At 47.5% G+C, this 18,732-nt stretch overlaps 1 protein-coding gene across 6 annotated transcripts in view; it reads left to right on the top strand.

Annotated features, from left to right (window-relative positions):
- The window catches only part of SSH2 (slingshot protein phosphatase 2), a 103,585-nt gene that overhangs the window by 78,033 nt on the left and 6,820 nt on the right, over nt 1-18,732 (top strand). For all 6 annotated transcript variants that reach the window (XM_055794481.1, XM_055794479.1, XM_055794480.1 and 3 more), the window contains 9 exons: nt 1,254-1,322; nt 2,103-2,168; nt 3,337-3,531; nt 5,361-5,454; nt 5,582-5,710; nt 8,580-8,626; nt 10,106-10,252; nt 12,610-12,810; nt 17,103-17,946. In XM_055794481.1, coding sequence (XP_055650456.1) covers nt 1,254-1,322; nt 2,103-2,168; nt 3,337-3,531; nt 5,361-5,454; nt 5,582-5,710; nt 8,580-8,626; nt 10,106-10,252; nt 12,610-12,810; nt 17,103-17,946 — 1,792 coding nt within the window. The remainder of the gene's footprint in view (nt 1-1,253; nt 1,323-2,102; nt 2,169-3,336; nt 3,532-5,360; nt 5,455-5,581; nt 5,711-8,579; nt 8,627-10,105; nt 10,253-12,609; nt 12,811-17,102; nt 17,947-18,732) is intronic.

Below are 18,732 nucleotides of genomic sequence, written 5' to 3'. Positions count from 1 at the left end.
GCTCACTGGTATTCAGTCTCTAATAACATAGCGGGGTCGTTTTAGCTTTCTGCTAGAGTTACTGAGGTTCTGGATGGTCAGTCTGATACACCCTCCCCTACCCCACTTGGTATTTATAACTCAATGTAGACTTGTTGCTATGGTCTCTGATAAGTGCTTGCTGAACAGTATCACTAAAAATACCCTGGGCACCTTGGGAAGCCTTTTAAAAACACATCTTTCCATGAGCTCATCTCATGTTGTCAACAGAAATAGCTGCGTGCCACAGTGTCTCCTTGTGCTGGGCACCAGTCACTCCGAAGCATGTGCGTTTACAGGGCTTCGTGTCTGCTGACCGTCTGAAGCCTGGAGTCTCACCCTTTTACCCCACTCCTCAGGAGCCGCAGAGGCTGCTGCAGGTGGTACGGCTTGTGAAAATTTGAGAGCAGCTCCTGCAAAGTGTGAGAGCAGGAGGCAATTGAATCCAGTTCTTCTGCAAGATGCTGCTTTGATTATGGACCAATTTTACAGCTTTATGAGATTCAACTTTTTTATTTGACAACCTGGTGCAGGTTGTGTTGGGGTTCCCCCACCCCTGCCTTTTTTCCATTGGTTGACTTCTGCTTTTAACTTGGCTTCTTGCTCAGCCTTACAGAAAGCAGGTGACTGTGAGGGCAAAGAGGTCAAAGCAGCTGAGAGAGGAGTGGGATTGCCAAGACGTGTCTTGTCTCGGCTGGCCGTTGTGCTCATCCTCAAGGTGTGGGAGGGAGAAGAAGGGGCCAGTGTCAACAACGGGTGACACTGTGATTGCTAACCTATCGCGCTGCCAGTCACCCTGCTATTACACTACACTGATCCCGGTTCCCAGCAGCTGTGGCTGAGGGACAAACAAGAAAACAAAGCTGTGGATTGCAAAATCAGAGCTAGAACCAAACCACTTGAGCCTGAGAGGTACTAATCTGTAAAGAAAGCCTTGAGCTGACTGAAGACTGTGAGCCCCCTTTGACCTTCCGCACAAAGCCTGCTGCTTCTGAATCCTGTTTGCTCTTCTGGGCATATGTTAACCCTTTAAGCCTGCTTGAAAGAGCACTGCTGTACCCTGTATCTGGTTAATGATCCTTGACAGACACCTGTAGAGCAACACTGGCACTGTTTGTCCCTGAAGCAACAGTGGGATTTTTCTTTCTCTTTTCTAATATGCAACCATTGTTGTGAAATTAAAGTCACACCATGGTGCTGTAGTAGATGGGCTGACAATCTCTTTCTTACTACAGTAGCACTTGTACAATGGGCTTGGTGCTGCCGCTGTGGAGTGACACCTTGATCCACCTGGATGGGGATGGGTGAGTGTCTTTTGTATATTCTAGGTCAATAGCAGAGGGTCTCCGTGTGTGAACTTACAGCACGGTGTATGGGGAAGGATTTGAATGATTGCAGAGCCCTTACAGGTCCAGCAGACCTTCTGCTGTTGACCTGTATCGGGTTAGTAGGCTCAAACACCCTAAATAACAGTGGTTGTGGCAGGGAACACCAATAATTGACTTATCTGTGCATAAACACACACAGAGACAGTGGCTTATGTGTGTGTTTAAGCTGGAGTAAAGGAGCTTTTACTGGCGAGTGGGTGTGTAGTGAAAGCTCCTTAAAGGGATCCTATTATGTGTTCCTCCATCATGCTTGTAGCAGGCAGCATTCGGCAGAACATAAAATAAGAATGATGTTTCTGTGCCAAATAGACACCTGACTTGCAGACTCCTGTTTGTGCCAGTCACAAAGGCTGTCCAGTGCAGTGCGTGGAATGACTTTTCTTTCCTTGGTAGCTGCCCCAGGATCACTTTAGCGGGACTCTGTTGCTCCCAGCTGTGGCACTGAATTTGTGTTGCCAAGGTAAACAGCACAGCCCAGCACTGTCCCACTGTCTTAGTTTTGTTCCCAAACAGCAGCTGCTTAAAAGTTATCTTAGAGCTTTTAGCATGCTATTTTGATCTGTTGGCTAGCTGAACTTGGCAGTGTGTGCTTAGGGCTAGTCCTTTGCTGTTCTAATGTGCTACAAACTATCAGTTATTAACTAAAAAGTGGCTTTTGGGATACATTTTTACTGTGTCTTTTTTTCTTCTCACCAGAGGCTTCAGCGTATCAACAGATAACAGGGTTCATATATTCAAGCCAGTGTCTGTACAGGCGATGTGGTAAGTACTTACTATAATCTGTACCAGCTATCCTTTTTCCAAGGTGTTCTGGCTGCTTGAGCTTTTAAAAAGCAGGTGCTGCTTGTCATTACTGGTATCTTGAGACCTACTCAGGCAGCCAGAAGTCTCATTCAGAGATGGGGAAGGAAGTTTGATACCAAAGAAAGAAAACCATGCAAGTGCTGGTGTACAGCAGTGAGTTTATAATACTGCTGCAGCCCTGCCTTGGTCTCAGCTGAGGACAGGAAGGAATAGGGTAATTTTCCTTGCAAAGGCCTGCTGCTTTGAATCTCTCCAAAGTAAATTGCTTTGAGCATATGTTTGAAATGTTTTTAATTTTTTTTATTTGTCATAAATAAGGAAATACACCCTGTGCATATTTTAGAAGTCTCTGTCTCCGCTGAGACATGTTCATTGTGATAGCGAGAAGGAAAGAGAAGCTGCCTGCATTTTTCTTTCCTTTTAGGGTGGCTCATGTAAGAATGTGGTGGCCATGAAAGTATTTCTGGCTCAAGCTTCTTTACATTGCAGAAATACATTGCCTGTCAGGGTGTCATGCTACTGTGTCACTCCAGTGATTTTGACCTGGATCCTTCTGATCCCAGTCAAAGATTTAAAACAAGCTAAAAATAGGAGGGCCGGATTTGTTTCCCAGCAGCAGCTGAAGAAACTTCTAACATCCCTTGTGCAGTCAGAGAGGGCAAACACCTAAACACCTTAGTAAAGTCAAGCCCTAAGCCCCTGGTTGTGCAGCCTGCCATGTCTGATTCCTGGGAGTCCCTGCTCTGCACGCAGGGGAGCTGATGGCGCAGTAGGAGCTGTCAGAGCATCCTGTCTTGGACACAAACTGTGTGCGTCTTAGTTATGACTCAGGTAATGGTAGCAGTTTCTGGAGCCAGACACAGGTGCCCTCTGAATTGTGGGTGCCGTTGCTGCTATCCAGGCTTACTTTAGCATACTTCAGTTAAGACATGGAAGCTCTTGCAGCGTGGATTATCCCCACTCTTGCAGGGCAGCCTCCTGCTCAGTGCTGGGGGCTGTTGTGTACAGCACTGGGGTTTGTATGAACTGAAGGACGTGAGCAGCATCCTGGATTTGGCTGCTGCTTTGTGCTTGATATCAGCCTGAGGAAGAAATTATAACCCTGGAAGTATTTTTCCCTTTCTAGGTCTGCTCTGCAGAGTTTACATAAAGCTTGTGAGGTGGCACGGATCAACAATTACTACCCAGGGAGCCTCTTCCTCACATGGGTCAGTTACTATGAGAGCCATATCAACTCGGACCAGTCGTCAGTCAACGAGTGGAATGCCATGCAAGATGTCCAGTCCCACCGGCCCGACTCGCCCGCCCTCTTCACTGACGTGTAAGTGGGTCTGGCTCTGCTGAACCAAAGCGTGTGGCTGTCAAGCACTGCAGTCTCCAAATGAGGAGATGGTTTCCACAGGAGACTACTCTTAATTAGGTATTAATGAGGAGAGGTTTCCTGTTCCGGGTAATAACCAGACCTCTGGTTAGGCAAACACCAGCACTGGAAGTTTAGCTCCCTGGGGCTCCCTCCAGCCTCTCTTCAGTCTAGTTGTTTACCTTGGGCTTTAGGCTCACACACATTTGCTTCTGCAAGTTAAGTCCCGTGTTACTAGTGAGAGAGAGGTGTGGTGTACTCTAGTACCGAGGCCTTCCTCTTCGCTGGTTTTGTCCTCTGGTTTCCAGGCCTGGTGTCTCCTGGAAGGGACAGGTTTCTCTGGACTTTGCTCTTACACTGGCACATGTCTGAGCACATCTTTAGAGTAACATGGTCTTTTTTTTCCCTTAGTTCATTTTGCTGTAAAGTGAAGTGTTTATATGCGGACTTCTGAGACTGTGAGCTCAGAAGCATCCTCCTGGGCATCCATCTGATACACCTGAGAATGGGGACAAAGAGCAATGTAGTTTTTCATCATTCCAAGGAGTTCTGCAAGTGGGGAATGGGACAGTGTATAGATCCCAAGCTGTCTCCAGCTAAATGCTTGGATGTCTGGTGATATATGGTCCAAATCAGTGGCTGAGGTAGATAGGTAGACAGTTTGGCAAGGCAAAATTTATAGGCTGTATCAACATTCAAGGTTTACAGCCCCTGTAATTAGTAATTGCTGATGGTACTGATACCATATAACCGCAAAGATAGTCTGTGTCCAGATGTGGTGCCAAGTGTGAGGGCTTAGTTGCCTGTTTTGTAGTTGAAGAAATGACTTCACTAGCCCCAGCTGCTTTCCCAGTATAATTGTGCCATTGGTTGATTTACGCTCTCAGATATTTCCTGTTGTTGGAGTTCAGGGAGTGAATAATAACGCTAAGCAGTTGTTCAGCTGTGAACAAGTCTCACACTTGATTGTTTTTTAATGTACAAGGAGGGTGGCTGAAAAGTTTTGGCAGGCTGTCAATTTAATATTCTCTTGTAGCTTTTCATATATAAATTCTATGTAACCCACCCTTTCACTGGTGCAGCAAGTGAATGATTTCCTGGGGACACCTAGACAACGTTCTCTTAATTGATTCCTGAAATAGTGCGTGAGGTTAAAAGGACCAGGAACTTTGATGATTTTTGTGAACCACCAGTGGGACAGTTGTAAAGCAGAGAAGTGTCTGTGCAGTCACCGTCTTGGCAGCCTTCCAGAGGAACGGAAAGGTAGTGCACGACGTTACTGCTGGGTCCCTTCTAAAGATGATGGGTGAGACAGATTTGTGCTGCTGCTCTGCTGCAGCTTCCCCTGGTGTTAGTCAGGCTATTTTTGCAGCTGGTGATAAGGCCCCTGGCAGCAGAGGCTGGAGGAATGCACAGAGGCTTAGCTGCTCTTGTCTCTCCATGTAAGGAGCTATGGAGCTGTTACCTTTCCAAGAAAGGTAGGGGGGAGCTTACATACTGCTCCAGAGAGTATAATGCAGCCTTCCCAATTTAAATTTTACCAAATACCAGAGGTTCTCTGGATGACTACAATGGATTAGGAGTATTCAGTTGGTCTCTTTCATATACAACTGGGAATCTAAACTGGGCTTTACAGTCACCTGGATTCCTTCCAGCTGAGGACGTACTTGGGGGAAATAGTGTGAGTATCTGAGGCTCTGCAGAGTATCCAGTCTATACAGTACCTGTTTAAAAAGTGCCATGAGACCAGTTTGTTTCCCATCCCAGTGACTGTTGCTTTCTTCTGATAGCCCAACTGAGCGGGAGCGCACGGAACGGCTAATTAAAACTAAGTTAAGGGAGATCATGATGCAGAAAGATCTGGAGAATATCACGTCAAAAGAGGTGAGTGGTGAGGGAGCAGCACTGGAAGTGCTGTTGGGCAAACTGGAGAGCTCTGTACTTTATGCCATGAAGAAAAGCCAGAACAAAAACTTCACATGGCTTCCCTGTGTTCCTCCTCCCCACCCAGATACGCACCGAGCTGGAGATGCAGATGGTCTGTAACCTGCGAGAGTTCAAAGAGTTCATTGACAATGAAATGATAGTGATCCTTGGGCAGATGGACAGCCCCACGCAGATATTTGATCATGTCTTTTTGGTAAGTCTAACAGTGAATTCAAGAGTAAACAATGCTTAACACTTCTCACTGTGTCTTGGTTGACACAGGGGCCTCTGGAGGAACTGAAAGGAACGCTGAAGGAGAGATTGGCTGATCCTGAGGTCATGTACTCTTAAGCAAGACACCAGTGCTACGGAACAGGGGTAGCCTGGCCCGTTCTTGGCTGTACTACACTTCACCAGCCACTAAACTAAACCTGCCAAGCTGTAGACCCTGTCACTAGAGGATGGAAGGGAAAAAGTCTTAATTATAACCACTTTTCAGGGCTGTTTCCATTGATGTAAGACAGTTTTTTAGCTTTCACTGTCCAGAGTACCTACACACAGAGTTCTTGGAGTATAAATGTGTTTGGGAAGGGCATAACTACAGCAAAGAGGGAGGGGAGCTGCTGGGGAAAGCTGCTGAACGTTCAGGTGGAATGACACTCTTGTAACATGGAAAGCTCTGCGTTCATGTGACTCAGAAGAAACAGAGGAGCTTAACGAAGAATCCTGGAGATAAGTCACTCAAGGAAACATAAACATTTCGCCTTTTAATGTTTCGCTTGCTTAGTTGCCTTTCATGGCTGCTGGGGCCTGTCTTAATTACTGCACCTCCTTCTGGTGAGTCAGCGCTCCACAGGATTTCCCAGCCCTGAAGCAACGGACGCAGGTTTGGTTGGGCTGTCTAGCCTACAAGGTTGGCTCAACTTTAAACAAAGCCATTCCTCTTGGACCAGCTGGTCTTTCCAAATGAAGAGGGCCTCTCCCAGTCTCCTGAAGCTTAGTGCCTTGGCTCAGAAGGGTTGCTGTATGTTAGTGTGAGCACTCCCAAGAAACTGTGGCGGGGTAGGGCCAAGAAACTTAAAAGTACCTACAATGTAACAGACTTTTTTTGCAGACTATGTGTTCTTCAGAGAAAGAGTCCTGTTACAGGCTTACAGTGCTAGTCAAAAGCAGTACAGGCAGTTTAGTCTGCTGCAGGGCTTGGTATCTTGGCTCTGAGTGCATTTAATAGCAGCAAGACCTTTAAAACAAGGCTTGCCAGCAGCACCAGGGAGAGGAGCTGCGGCTGATGTGTGGAATAGAAGTATTTGCAAAGCAGCAGCCTGCAGTGAGGAGCAGTGCTGCTGGGACTGGGCACCAGCTTCATTCAGGAACATGTATACTGCAGGGCAGAGTGGTACAGTGAGGCCTCTGGGAGGCACCGAGGCAGGAGCCCTGCAGGATCCCACTTGAGGAGTGCTAAAATAAAAAGGCAGGAAAGAAGAGACCTGATGATGTTGTTGATTGTGGATCAGAGGACAGGAGAAATGGCTTTCACTGCTGCAGCATTGTTCTCCATACCTGTGGAAACTGGTGGTTCCCAAGCCTGAACTGGATTATTCTTTCTTAGTCAGAAAGAGACAATGTGAAGATAACTAAGTCTGGGGTCCAGGGTAAATATGTCGGGGATCAAAATATGTTTGTTGGCAGGTACTGAATAGCAAGAGCCCCCATAGTCATCTTTCAGATCGTGCACAGCTCTGGAATTTTCTGGGATTGAGCTGATCTCTGGCTGAAGGCAACAGATTCTGTTGAAATCTGGGCTACCACAGCATGCAATGTCTGCCCTTCTATTCTGCTCGAAATGCAGAGTCCCATCTGTGCTGAACCCTTGAACAGTGTCCTCGTTATGATGATTTCTCTTAGGAAGTAGTTCAGTTTGGGAAGAACCAGATGCTTTTTGTTTGTTGTATTCATGTAATGTCAAGACAAGACAACAAGACTTGTCCCCAGTAGCTACCAGAACAGTAATGCGGCGCTTTCCTTTGCGTGTACATCTAGACACGGGCTGTGAGTGCTCAGGACTTTTCTACAAGTGCTGTCATGGGCCCAAGTTCATGCCTGTGAGTCAGAGCTCTTGGAGCTCCCCCATCTCCATCTCAGACACAGGGTGCCAATGCGTGCTTTCTGGGGCAAGCAGCAACCTATCGCTGGGGTGGACACTGCTGCTTCTGCCCGGCTGGGAGGTTCTCGCTCTCAGGCCGACGGGGTTTGCAGGCAGGCAGTGGGTGTGCTCCAAGGGCTGGCTCACCCTGGCTGTGCCTCTCCTGGCCCTGGGGTGATGTGAGAGCAGCCGTGAGCAGTGCAGTTCTGCTGGTGGTGGTAGTGCTGCCTGGGTCACTTCTGCTTACTCCTTCATCTGAACCGTCTTTCTGTTTAGGAGCTATTTTAGGGCAGGGAAGCAGATAGCTTGTGCACCTTAAATTTTGAAGGAAGCCTTTATCTGAGTGGTTTTGTGCTCAGTTTATGTGTTTGAACAGGAAGTGAGCAGACTGGAGGGCATGTGTGTGCTGCAGAGAAGGGGCTTAGCTAGCCAGGGTTGAATGTGTTTATTTCTCTGCTCACACAGGCTTTGAACATGGGGAGAAGAGGTGTAACCCCAAGTGAGCTTACGGTGTTGCTGCCTTTGATGTGTGAGATGGGTGTTTCACATATAAAGAGCACCTGGATGGTTTTTAAATGCAGGCAGTCTCTCTTCTGTAGGGTAGAGCTGGCAGCAGCCTCCAGGGAAAGGGTGGAGTGGTCTCAACTTTGCTGAGGTTGGTTTGTCGGCAGTTTGCAGGAAGTGCCAGCATACAGCCTGCTTTGCAGAGCTGCTTCTTGCTTCAGAATAGATCTGGTTAATGGGGCAAGACAAGGTGCTGCACATCAGCCCTGTTACCACCCTTCTGTGTACCCCTATACTCAAAAGACCCCCTGGCCCTCCAACACTTGGCTGGCCAGCTTCCTCCTCCAGTTCACTGGTGACAATCCCTCCCTCCATCAGTTGCTTGGCCATGCCTTCCTTCTGGCTGATGTGTCCCTTTGCATCATTTTCCCTGCAGGGCTCGGAATGGAATGCCTCCAATTTGGAAGATTTGCAGAACAGAGGGTAAGTAGCTTCATGCCATCAGCTTAAAAGCAAGAGCCTGGCCTCAACACTTGTCTGTGCAACAAAATCTCTTCCATACCTGCTGTGTAACCTGAGTCTCGCTAAAGGGTTTGCAGATCTCAACAAGCTCTTGCTTCCTCCAAACTCCACATCCCACAAACAGGCACCCTAAAGTAAAAGAATCTTGTTCCTTGACCTTGACTGACATCCCCTTGGCGAACAAAGGAAGCCAGCAATCTCATAGCTATAAGTAGCAAAAAGCTACAGTTACTTAACTGGATGCTGCATGGTTGGCTCTGTGCCCTTTACTCCAGCCTGTTGTTCTGGACTGAGGTCTCACCATTACAGAGGTGCTTTGGAGTCTGGACCTCAGCAGACTGCAGCAGGAAGGAAAATATGTAAAAGAGCATTTCTTGCTTTGAGTCAGGCCCAGTAGGAAGTCAAGTCCTGTAGCTCTCAGCCCTAGCACTGATGGGTTTCTCTGCCTCCTGCCCTTTCTACCTTTCAGGCTTAAGCATAGTGTGTCCTTTCTCTAGGCCAGGTGGATCTAAGCACCGAGAGTTTGCAATTAAATCACTATTTATGGGTTTGGCTTATTTGTGCTAATCCAGTGGAAAAAAATAATCACACTGCTGAATTGAATGGATGGCGTACTTCTGTACCCTGGAAATTAGCCTGGCAAAATTGATTCTTCTCATTCATCTCAGGGTCTGTTGCTGTTTCCTTGGGTCAAACAGGTCCTACTTGACTGCCGGTGATTTCATACCTGCTAGGGAGAAGGGATGGCACTCCCTTGCAGTGCTCTTGTTCTGGCTGATATCCCAGCGTGAGTGCAATTCATAAGCATCTTACAAGTAACCCTCAGGGCTAAAAATACTGGATGTAGTGTACATAAATACCATATGCTTTCTCTAGCAGTTTTCTTTCCAGAAAATTTAGGGATAAGAAATAAATCCTCCCAGTGGCTCATTGTCTGTAATGTCTCTCTAGTTATTTTATGCATTTGTTTAACTACAGTCTCGCTCATGAGCTTATACCTTCAATCGTCCTGTGGTGTTGGTGCTGTGGGAGGAGAGATTCACAAAGGGGCTTTGAGAAAGTGTCCAAACACTAACTGAGCAGTCTGTGCAGGAGCTCTGTGTCACCAGTGTTGCTAACACTTAAAATAGAGGGAATGGTGGGCAGGCTGTGTAACCTGACATGCTATGGAGGAAGTTTCTATCCGTTATGGGTGGAAGCCCTTTTATCAGAGGCTGGGCTCTATATTGCTCAGTGAAACCTTTTGTCTGCGTTAGCCGCTTCTTCCTTGCATGAAGCCCTGGTTGCCAGGGAGGTATGTTCAAGACTGCAACTTCAAATGCTTTGAGTTTTGCCATTCTCAAAGCAAGGTGAGGCTGTTGTGTGGCAGCTGTGATATCTCCCTGAACTTGCTGTGTTCTGCACACTCTGCATTTTTATCTGCTGTCTGTTTCCACACAGGGTGCGGTATATTTTGAATGTGACTCGAGAGATAGATAACTTCTTCCCTGGGCTCTTTGAATACCATAATATTCGGGTATATGATGAAGAAGCAACAGATCTTCTGGCTTACTGGAATGACACTTACAAATTCATCTCCAAGGCAAAGTAAGTCTTCTCAGAACAGAGCAAACACATTTAGAAGATGTATACTGAGCATTTTATATTTTCCTACTGATTTTCTTAACTACTTTTCCTCCTTGTCTATCTAGCATCAAAGCAATTTCATTTTTATAGTTTCTAAGTGCTAGAGTTGCCTTCCACAAATTTTCATTCTTGCAGGTGCTTCTACAAGGAGTCAGTAGGACCTAGTGAGGGGTTTCTGCCCAGCTGCAGTCCAAGCTAACAGTGGAGATCATTCCTGTACTAGAGCTAAGAGCTTGCCTGCCGCTTAGGAAATGCGGTGGCTCTGCGGAGGTGCTGGTGGGAGGAAACAGCAGTAACAGATTGAGTAGGGTTTAACAAAAGAAAGAAGCAAAACCTTGTAAGCCAAACACAAACATCAGTTGTTCCCTGCATTGTGAGGTTGTACAATGAAACCCACAGTCTGGAAGTGATTTCTTGTAGTGTAATGCCGTAGAGCAAACTCTTCCCTTTAACAGGAGTAAATGCCTGCATAGGTCTCTGAGCTGTCACTTACAGTGAGTAACCTGATAGCAAATGCAGAAAGTAGGGCCTTTTTACTACAAAGAACTGCATCCCAATTGTATGAGCTGTCTCCAGTTAATTCAGCAGCCTTCTTAAGGGAAAACTGGTCAGAAATCAGGTTGGTATATGTTGCCTTTGAAGTATTATTTCCATTACAGAAGTCTGTCATCTCTTAACCATAGCTAGTGCTTGTCATTTCTCATAGCCTTTAAAAGCTGACTTGTTTGAGTATGGCTCGAGACTTAACTTTATTTAAGATGGTTTCTTTAAAAAACATCATTGTATTCCCTTAAGTATTAATTTTGTATTGTTGTCATCCTCAGAAGTATTCTGCCCAGAACATTTTCCACTGGGGTTTAAGCGATGTGGCCTCAGCACTGTCTAAGAGTTAATAATCTTCCAAACTGGGGCAATTACTGTCCCCCCTTCTTTGCCCTGTCTTCTTGTGCTTGGGGTGTTTCGAATCACCAAAAGCATTGCAATGTTTTGACCAACTGGATTTGCAAAGTTGAGAAAGTCTTAGAGCATCCCAAAGGCTGCTGTGGCCCTGTATGCCCCAGGCAGTGCAGGTGTCACTCGGAGGCTGGGGAGCGTGGCTGCAGGTACAGGTCAGGCAGCTGCGAGCAGCTGAGCTCTGAGCTTGTGGAGGCACATGACCCTTGTGCTCTGTGGCCTCCTCGTTTATCCTGTGGGAACTTCACATGGCTGGTGATCCAGAGCACCTGGCACTTAAAGGAGAAAACGAAAGGTGCCAAACCAAGTTCTGTCAACCTGCTCTGTGCCACTGCTGTCCAGCGCACGGAGATCACCAAGAAGGATCATAGCCTTCCTCCTCGTATTTCATGGCAGACAAATGTTTAATTCCTTGGAGCAGAAAGTACTGGCTGCCCTTTCAGGCTCTGTACCAGCCTCACCAAGCAGAGTAGCTGCTCATTGCACTCAAAGGCACTGTTTGCTTTGCCTTCAATAAGAAGGAATGAGTTAAATCTGCAGGATCTTCCATCTGATTGCAGCAGAGCACTGCACTGCAGCCATCATTTGAGGTCTCTACCTGCAGCTGTGGGGAGGTCATCTTTTCCACTTGCTTGATTTGGATAAGGTGCTGAGGTGAAGGACTGTTGCAAACAGAGCCTAGGGGGTGAGCTTTCTGCCCATAGGCAGTCCTGAGACATGGTGGTATCAACAAAACTCTTCCAGGTTGTTCCTTGGAGCTTTTGGCTGGATTTGCATCTACCAGTGTCTCGAGATGTGGATGAGAGCTAGGTGGGGTTTCAAACACCTGACTAAAGCGATGTTGGTCTTGTTCAGCCAATTGCCACAGCCAGTAGTACGCTGTCAGAAATTTGCATAGAAGAATATCTGTGTGCTAGAGGCTATACTGAACTGCTCAGTATCTTCTAGTGGATGTGTTTCTGAACTGATGCCGCATTTGTGTGATGGGTGTCATTTTTATTTGGAGTACTGCTTGATACTAGTGGGCCATTTGGGCTGAGTTCAAGGATGCCATAATTAGTCTTTAGCTGCCTTCATAATAAATATCTGCAAACAACTGATGTTTGTCCACTTGGCGATAAAAGCTTTGGAAGAGTTTTTACAGCAAAATCTGTTAAGAATATTAAGACCTTGTTCTTCACTTTCTGTGTGTCTTGCTCCAGTTTGTAAATTGGATTATCAGATCACATCCCAGACTTCAACTATGGCCGCAGTGTTGAAAATGTGTTTGATAATACTCTGGTAAAGAAGTTGCTGTTTTCTTAAGCTTCTCAGAGGCTGTACTTTCTGTTTAATGATCCTCCTTTGTCTGTCTCCTGCTTCAGGAAAACCGGTTCTAAGTGTCTGGTGCACTGCAAGATGGGAGTGAGCCGCTCGGCATCCACGGTGATCGCCTACGCCATGAAGGAGTACGGCTGGAACCTGGACAGGGCTTACGACTACGTGAAGGAACGGCGCACCGTCACCAAGCCCAACCCCAGCTTTATGCGACAGCTGGAGGAATATCAAGGGATCCTGCTGGCCAGGTGAGTGGAAGGAACGATGTTGATAACCCACATTAAGTGATAACACTTAAATTATTGACTCCATTATTTTGATTAGAACTTCCATCACTGCATTATGTAAGTAAGCTCGTGATTGTTTTGGGAAGGATAGTGCTCTGTTTTCATGGTTTATCTCAGCTGAGCCTGGGAAAATGGGTGTAATAAAGAGCTTTTAGGAGGCTGTTTGGCTTCTAGGATGGCTGTTTTTTGGAGAGTAGCATCCCATGAGCTGCCATTTGAATGCAGCATTCAGAGCTGTGCAGACTCCAGCAGAGATAAATGATGTCCCTATTGCTTGTAACATCACTTGGCAGGGAACTCGCTTTGTCTCCGTCGCAGCCCTGTTGAACATGCTCCTCCTCAGCAGCTGGTCTGGTTTTATTTAGATCCCTTTGGTGAGTGTTGGTGTTAGGGGAGGGGACAGGATGTTCTGTGCGTTGCAACAGCGGTGTTTATTCCTGCATGGAGTCCTGAGGCTGGTCTGGAGCTGGGCCTGGGTATGGGCCAGTGTGTTGTAATCCCAAGCCTATCACCTGATTAGCAAAAAGACATAAAGATTGCATGTTTCTGAGAAATGCACTTGTAAGCTGTGTTAAGCAATGCCTTCACGTGATCGGCTGGAAGGAGGTAGTGATACTCTGTGTTTTGCCAGATTACGGTATTTTGTTTAGGATTCTGGTGTGCTTTGCCAGGGAGCAGATCTGAAGCAAGCAGAATTACCCAAGCTGAGCCTCCTGCCGCAGGAGGTGGCTCTTAGCATGTTTTCACCAAAGTAGTTACTGGTGCTGTTGAAGGGTGCCTGCCTTACGCTGTTCTTTACAGCAGCTCCGGCACTCGTGTACCCTCTTTAGGGCACACTTCTCACCTCTGTCCTCTGCTTGGGTTTGTCCCTTTAGGTCTGTCCCGTCCACTCGCAAAGACCTCCCTGCCTTTGTGCTCAGTTAATGACTTACTGTTCCTCTTTTGCTCTCCACCTGCTCCCAGCAGTCTGGCTCTCTCTGCTGCTGGGCCAGGTTTGGATTCCCAATTTTTACACCAAACCCCTAGTATAAGCCGCCCCTGTCACTGAAGTGTGCTTCCTCTTTCCCTCTCTGCAGAGACAGCAGCCTGAGGGCTCCTCCCAGCTTACTCCCTCATCAGGTGCACTCACAGGATCTTTGCCCTCTACGTGCCTGCCGCCTTCTCCCCACTGCTCCCCAAACATTGACTGCCATAATGACCCTCTCTCTCTCTGAAAACGCAGCCGAGTATGAGTCTCAGGATAGATCACAGTGGAATAGGTATTTTAAGAAATTGTGCTCTTCTGGACTGAAACCTTTGGAGACGAACACCACACCTGCCTTTGGCGTCCTGTGTGACAGCAAACATGCTGCTGGCACCAGTTAATAAAGGTCAGTGCATAACTCTGAGCTAGAGGTGACCTGACCAGTGTGGTGTGCCATGTAGCACTGAGCAGACTGGGAAATTAGATCTGACTGGAACCAGACCAGCTGGAGGAAAAGAAGCTTTTCAGATGCGAAAAACACACCAACATCCTTTGCAACAGGTTGGTGAACACCTGTGAGGAGCCCTGGGCTGGTACCAGCTGGTATAGCAAGCACATCTTCAAGCCCTCTGCCTTGCAATTGGTTTAGGTAATCTGTTCGTCTGGTAGTTGGTGGCACACCTGCAAAGCCACCCTCTACAAACAGTTTGGTTAAGGATTTATTTTATTTTCCTGTCTTCCCGTAATTTATTTTTCAGCAGGTAAATCTTTCTTGCTGCCATCATTTATATAGTGTGTGTCTCCCCTTCCCACTTAAGCACACCACTGCTCCTGACCTACTCTGCAAGTCCCAATACAATGGCACGAACAGGATTACTTGTGAGGCTTTAAAAAATGCAAGAGCAGTGCATTACATCTCTGTGTGTAGGGCTAAAAAGCCTGCAATAAGTGAAGCTTCACTGAAGCAAGGAATGGCCTCTGCACTGCAGAGATGGTCCCTCTTTACGCAGTTCCCTTCTCAGCTCCAAACTGCTGCTTTGCTTTTTTTTTTTCCCCTCCCTCTTTCTTCTCTGTGTTATTTAGCTTTGCCCTCTGGCCTCTGGCTGCCTTGTTTATTGCTGCGGTATGCCAGGACAGGTAAAAAAACAAAACCCAAAAAATCAACAGATTCACGCTCATGTGACTGCTCCAGTTTCAGAGGGAAGGTATGTGAGGGCAGCCATGTGCTCGCACTATCTAGTTACCGTTTTGTGTTGGGGTTGTAGCAACTGGGATATGTTTTCCAGCTGTAAAATGAAAACCCTCTGCCTGCTTTTAGTCACAACAACAAGTGTGTTTTGCTCTTTGGGACTGTCACACTTCCTGGGGTTAGTTAAACTGTCCCCCTCCCTCTGGTGATAGACACAGAAAGGCTGAGCCAGCCCTGTTTCTTTTATTAGTTATGGATAAGTTACAGGAAAACAGTGTTTGGGATCCCCTGTGCCTTGAGCAACTTGTGAATCAACAGCAATAGTTTTATACCAGAGCCTGGAGAGCTGGCTGCAGCATGGTGGGAGGTGTGGGGGTCTCCTGGTGCGAGGCTGGTGTGGACACAAGCCCTGGTGCTGCCCACAGACCTTGTGCCATGCCTGGCACACTGAACATCTGGGCTGCCATGGGCTGTTCTCCCTGGTGCCAGGAACGCTGCCCAGGAAGGTCAAGAGGTGGCTGTGAGCTCTAGGAAGGGGTGTGGGCTCCTGACCCTGCTTTTAGCACCTCTTGCTAAGGGCTGGAGGAAGTGTGAGATTAAAAAGTTACAGTATACCTCTGCCAGTGGTTGCTGGCATCGGGTTTGATTCACGGCTCAGGGCTGTGCTAGGAGAGTTTGGTTTGTGCATGCGCGAGGTGGGTTTGACTTTCAGAGTCAGATGCGCAGCAGAGTGCTGGATTTGAGCACTGAAGCGACGGGGTGGGAGGTGCCCTCAGAAAACACCCAACAGCTTCTTTCCAGGTTACACAAGCAGAGACATGGGAAATCTTCGGCATTCCATACAGAGCCTCAGCACAACCTGCCTCACAGGCGAGCCTGGTTCTGCTGCCAATGTCAGACTTTGCTCCAAAACCCGTTAGAGGTGGAGCACACACACACACACCCCGAGCAATGCCTTTTGGCCTCTAGTCTTCACCCTCCTGTCCTCTGAAGGGGCCCAACTCTGCCCTGTGTCATACATGAAGATTGTAGCTGATTATGGGGTTGGAAAGCTAAATCTGCGATGAATTATTTTCCTTAGCTGTTGGGCACCCACAACTAAACAGGTACATTGTAATTAGTTCAATAGCATCTGTTAATTACCCTACTGCAGCCAATGGTTGTGTCTGGGAGCACCTGCTCACACTAGCAAGGGACTGGAGAGGTTTAGCAAGGTCTCCTGCAGCTCCAAGGACCTTTCTGTGGTATCTGCTCTCCTCCTAGGGGCAAACGGTGGAAGCACAGCCCTGTGGCCATGGTCACTCAGCAAAGCCCTTGCAGGCATGGCTAGCTGGTGTGGTCTCACTGTGAGAAGTTGCCTCCTTTGCTCTCTGTAAGCCCAGGGGCATGGGCTGCGTTTTTTGGCAGGTGGAGCTAAGGATGGTGGTGCCATACCACTGGCAGTTGCTTTTGCTTTGTGACCGCTCAGACCTTCCTAAAGGGGCTGTCCAAGAGCTGGACAACTCTTAAGCTTCCTTCCTGTGAAAGGCAGGTGGTGTTTTGTGCTACTTGTTGAAAGTTGAGGATGTCTTCTGTGTTCTGCACACACTCATACTCACATCCACCCACCCCACCCTAGCCCCTTGGTTACCAGAGCCTAGTTATATCACTAAAGCTATTCAAAGGAGCCACAAGGGAAATTGGACTTATCTTCAGTGTCCACCACCCATTCACATCCAGGACTAGGGACCCTGTCTCTTCTGGTCATTGCTCACCTGCTAGCAAATGGAAAAGTGCTTGCTGGCTGAGAAAGGACCAACTTCTGTAGTCAATTAGACATCGCGTTTGTTGAGTAGACCGATAAAATACTGCTGGGGAATACACGTGTGTGGAGCAGAATGGTGCCGTGGGGTTCAGCTCCTGGAAAAGTCTTCTATTGGATCAGCTTCTCCAGCAGCAGGTTTGGCCCTGCACTGTTTAGGTGAAGCTGCAGTTGTGGTCAGTGAGCCCAGTATTTGGCACGGTTCTTCATGAAGGTTGCATCCTCTTGCAAGAAGGTGGGTCTGCCTCTGGTGGGTGAAAACACTGCTCAATGTTTTCATTTGCTTTTCTTCCCCACAGCAAACAGCGGCACAATAAACTGTGGCGCTCGCATTCAGACAGCGACCTCTCAGACCATCACGAGCCCATCTGCAAGTCTGGGCTGGAGCTGAACAAAAAGGAGATCACCACCTCAGCTGACCAGATCTCAGAGGCAAAGACCAATGACAACCAGCAGCCGATGTCTCCCATCTACTCAGCTGAGCTAGACAGGGAGCAGCAGCTCCCAGAGGATGCAAACATGATCGAGGAGATGTGTGTGAAGGAGGGAAGAATCCACCTAGAGTTTACGTGTCGAGATTTCCACACTGAGCAGATGGAGGACAAGCTGAACCTGAACAACATCAATGGCTGTACAGCAGGATGTTGTGTAGACTCTGTCCCCCCCGATAACTGCCATGCTTCTGAGGCCTTAATGCAACTCCAGCACCCCTTGGAAATAACAGAGTTTCCTGATTTGACGGTGGATGACCTAGAAAAAGATGCTCTTAAGCCTGATATGAACGTGCACTTGGTTCCCATGGAAGAATTCACTTCGTGCTTAAAAGACTTTCCCCAATCCCCAAACCAAAATTCACCGAGTCTCCACCAGAATCCCCAGCCCGCAGTGACAGACCTCAGTACAGACAGGATTGATTTCTTCAGTGCTTTGGAGAAATTTGTGGAGCTTTCCCAGGAGAGCCGGTCACGCACCTGCTCCCATTCCAGGGCAGAGGAGCAAGGGAGTGGAAGGAATGGGGTCTCCAGGGTGCCTGTGCTGGAAGTGTCGCCTGCTGCAGATGGGGGTGTAGACGCTCGAAGGAACAGCTCTGGAAACTCTCCTCAGGCATCGGATGACTCTTCTACAGATGAAGAACAACAAAAGGTTAAAATAACTTGCTCATTTTTTTAGGAACTGCTGCTCGAACCTATCTGCAGCTAGTTCTCTTGTGGGAGCTTGCTGCTGACGGGATTTTCTAGTCCTGACTGTCACTGAACCCGGGTAGCTGTTCAGGGAGGGATTGCTAAATGCTCCCCTGCCTCCTTTTTTCTTTTTTTTTTTTTTTTTTCACTTTTAGATACTTGCCTTTTTCTGCACTTTTTCCTTAAACATCTGTTTGCTGGCAGTGGCAGGGCACTGGCTGAGTTGACCTTGACCTGCCGTGCTGTTCTCGTGAGAAACTTATTTTTGAGTTTTGCATCAGGAGAGCAGATAGGTGGGACCTGACCCAAATGCAGCTGAACCCTCAACAGCTGAGGCTAGCCAGCATCCTAAACCTGTGCAGATATTTATCTGACTTGAGAAATCCATCAAAGAATGGGACAAAACTGGCACCTTTCCCTGGTTGGGAAGCACCAGCACTGGGATAGTAAATCAAGGCAGACATAGAGTTTCCACTGCTGGAGGAAGGCCTGGGGTGATGGGATCAGGCATGTCATGGCTCACTTCTCTCCTGGCTAGAGAGATGTTCCTGACAAAATGTAGTAACCTCTGAACCGAGGTACCTTTCTTTTATAATTGCTTTCCACCCTTGAGGACTCTCACAGGGACTGATGATGTCCAGGGCCATCATTTTCTGAGAGCCTCTTATTTAAATTCCACACTGCATTGCTTGAATCTTTTCCATCTCCATGTGAGGCAATAAGGCTCTTCCAAATATAATAGGCTAAG

Source organism: Falco peregrinus, chromosome 2 (genome assembly GCF_023634155.1).
Source record: "Falco peregrinus isolate bFalPer1 chromosome 2, bFalPer1.pri, whole genome shotgun sequence".
NCBI lineage: Eukaryota > Metazoa > Chordata > Aves > Falconiformes > Falconidae > Falco > Falco peregrinus.
The sequence above is the reverse complement of the archived record's forward strand: the minus strand, read 5'-3'. Positions and strand labels throughout refer to the sequence as shown.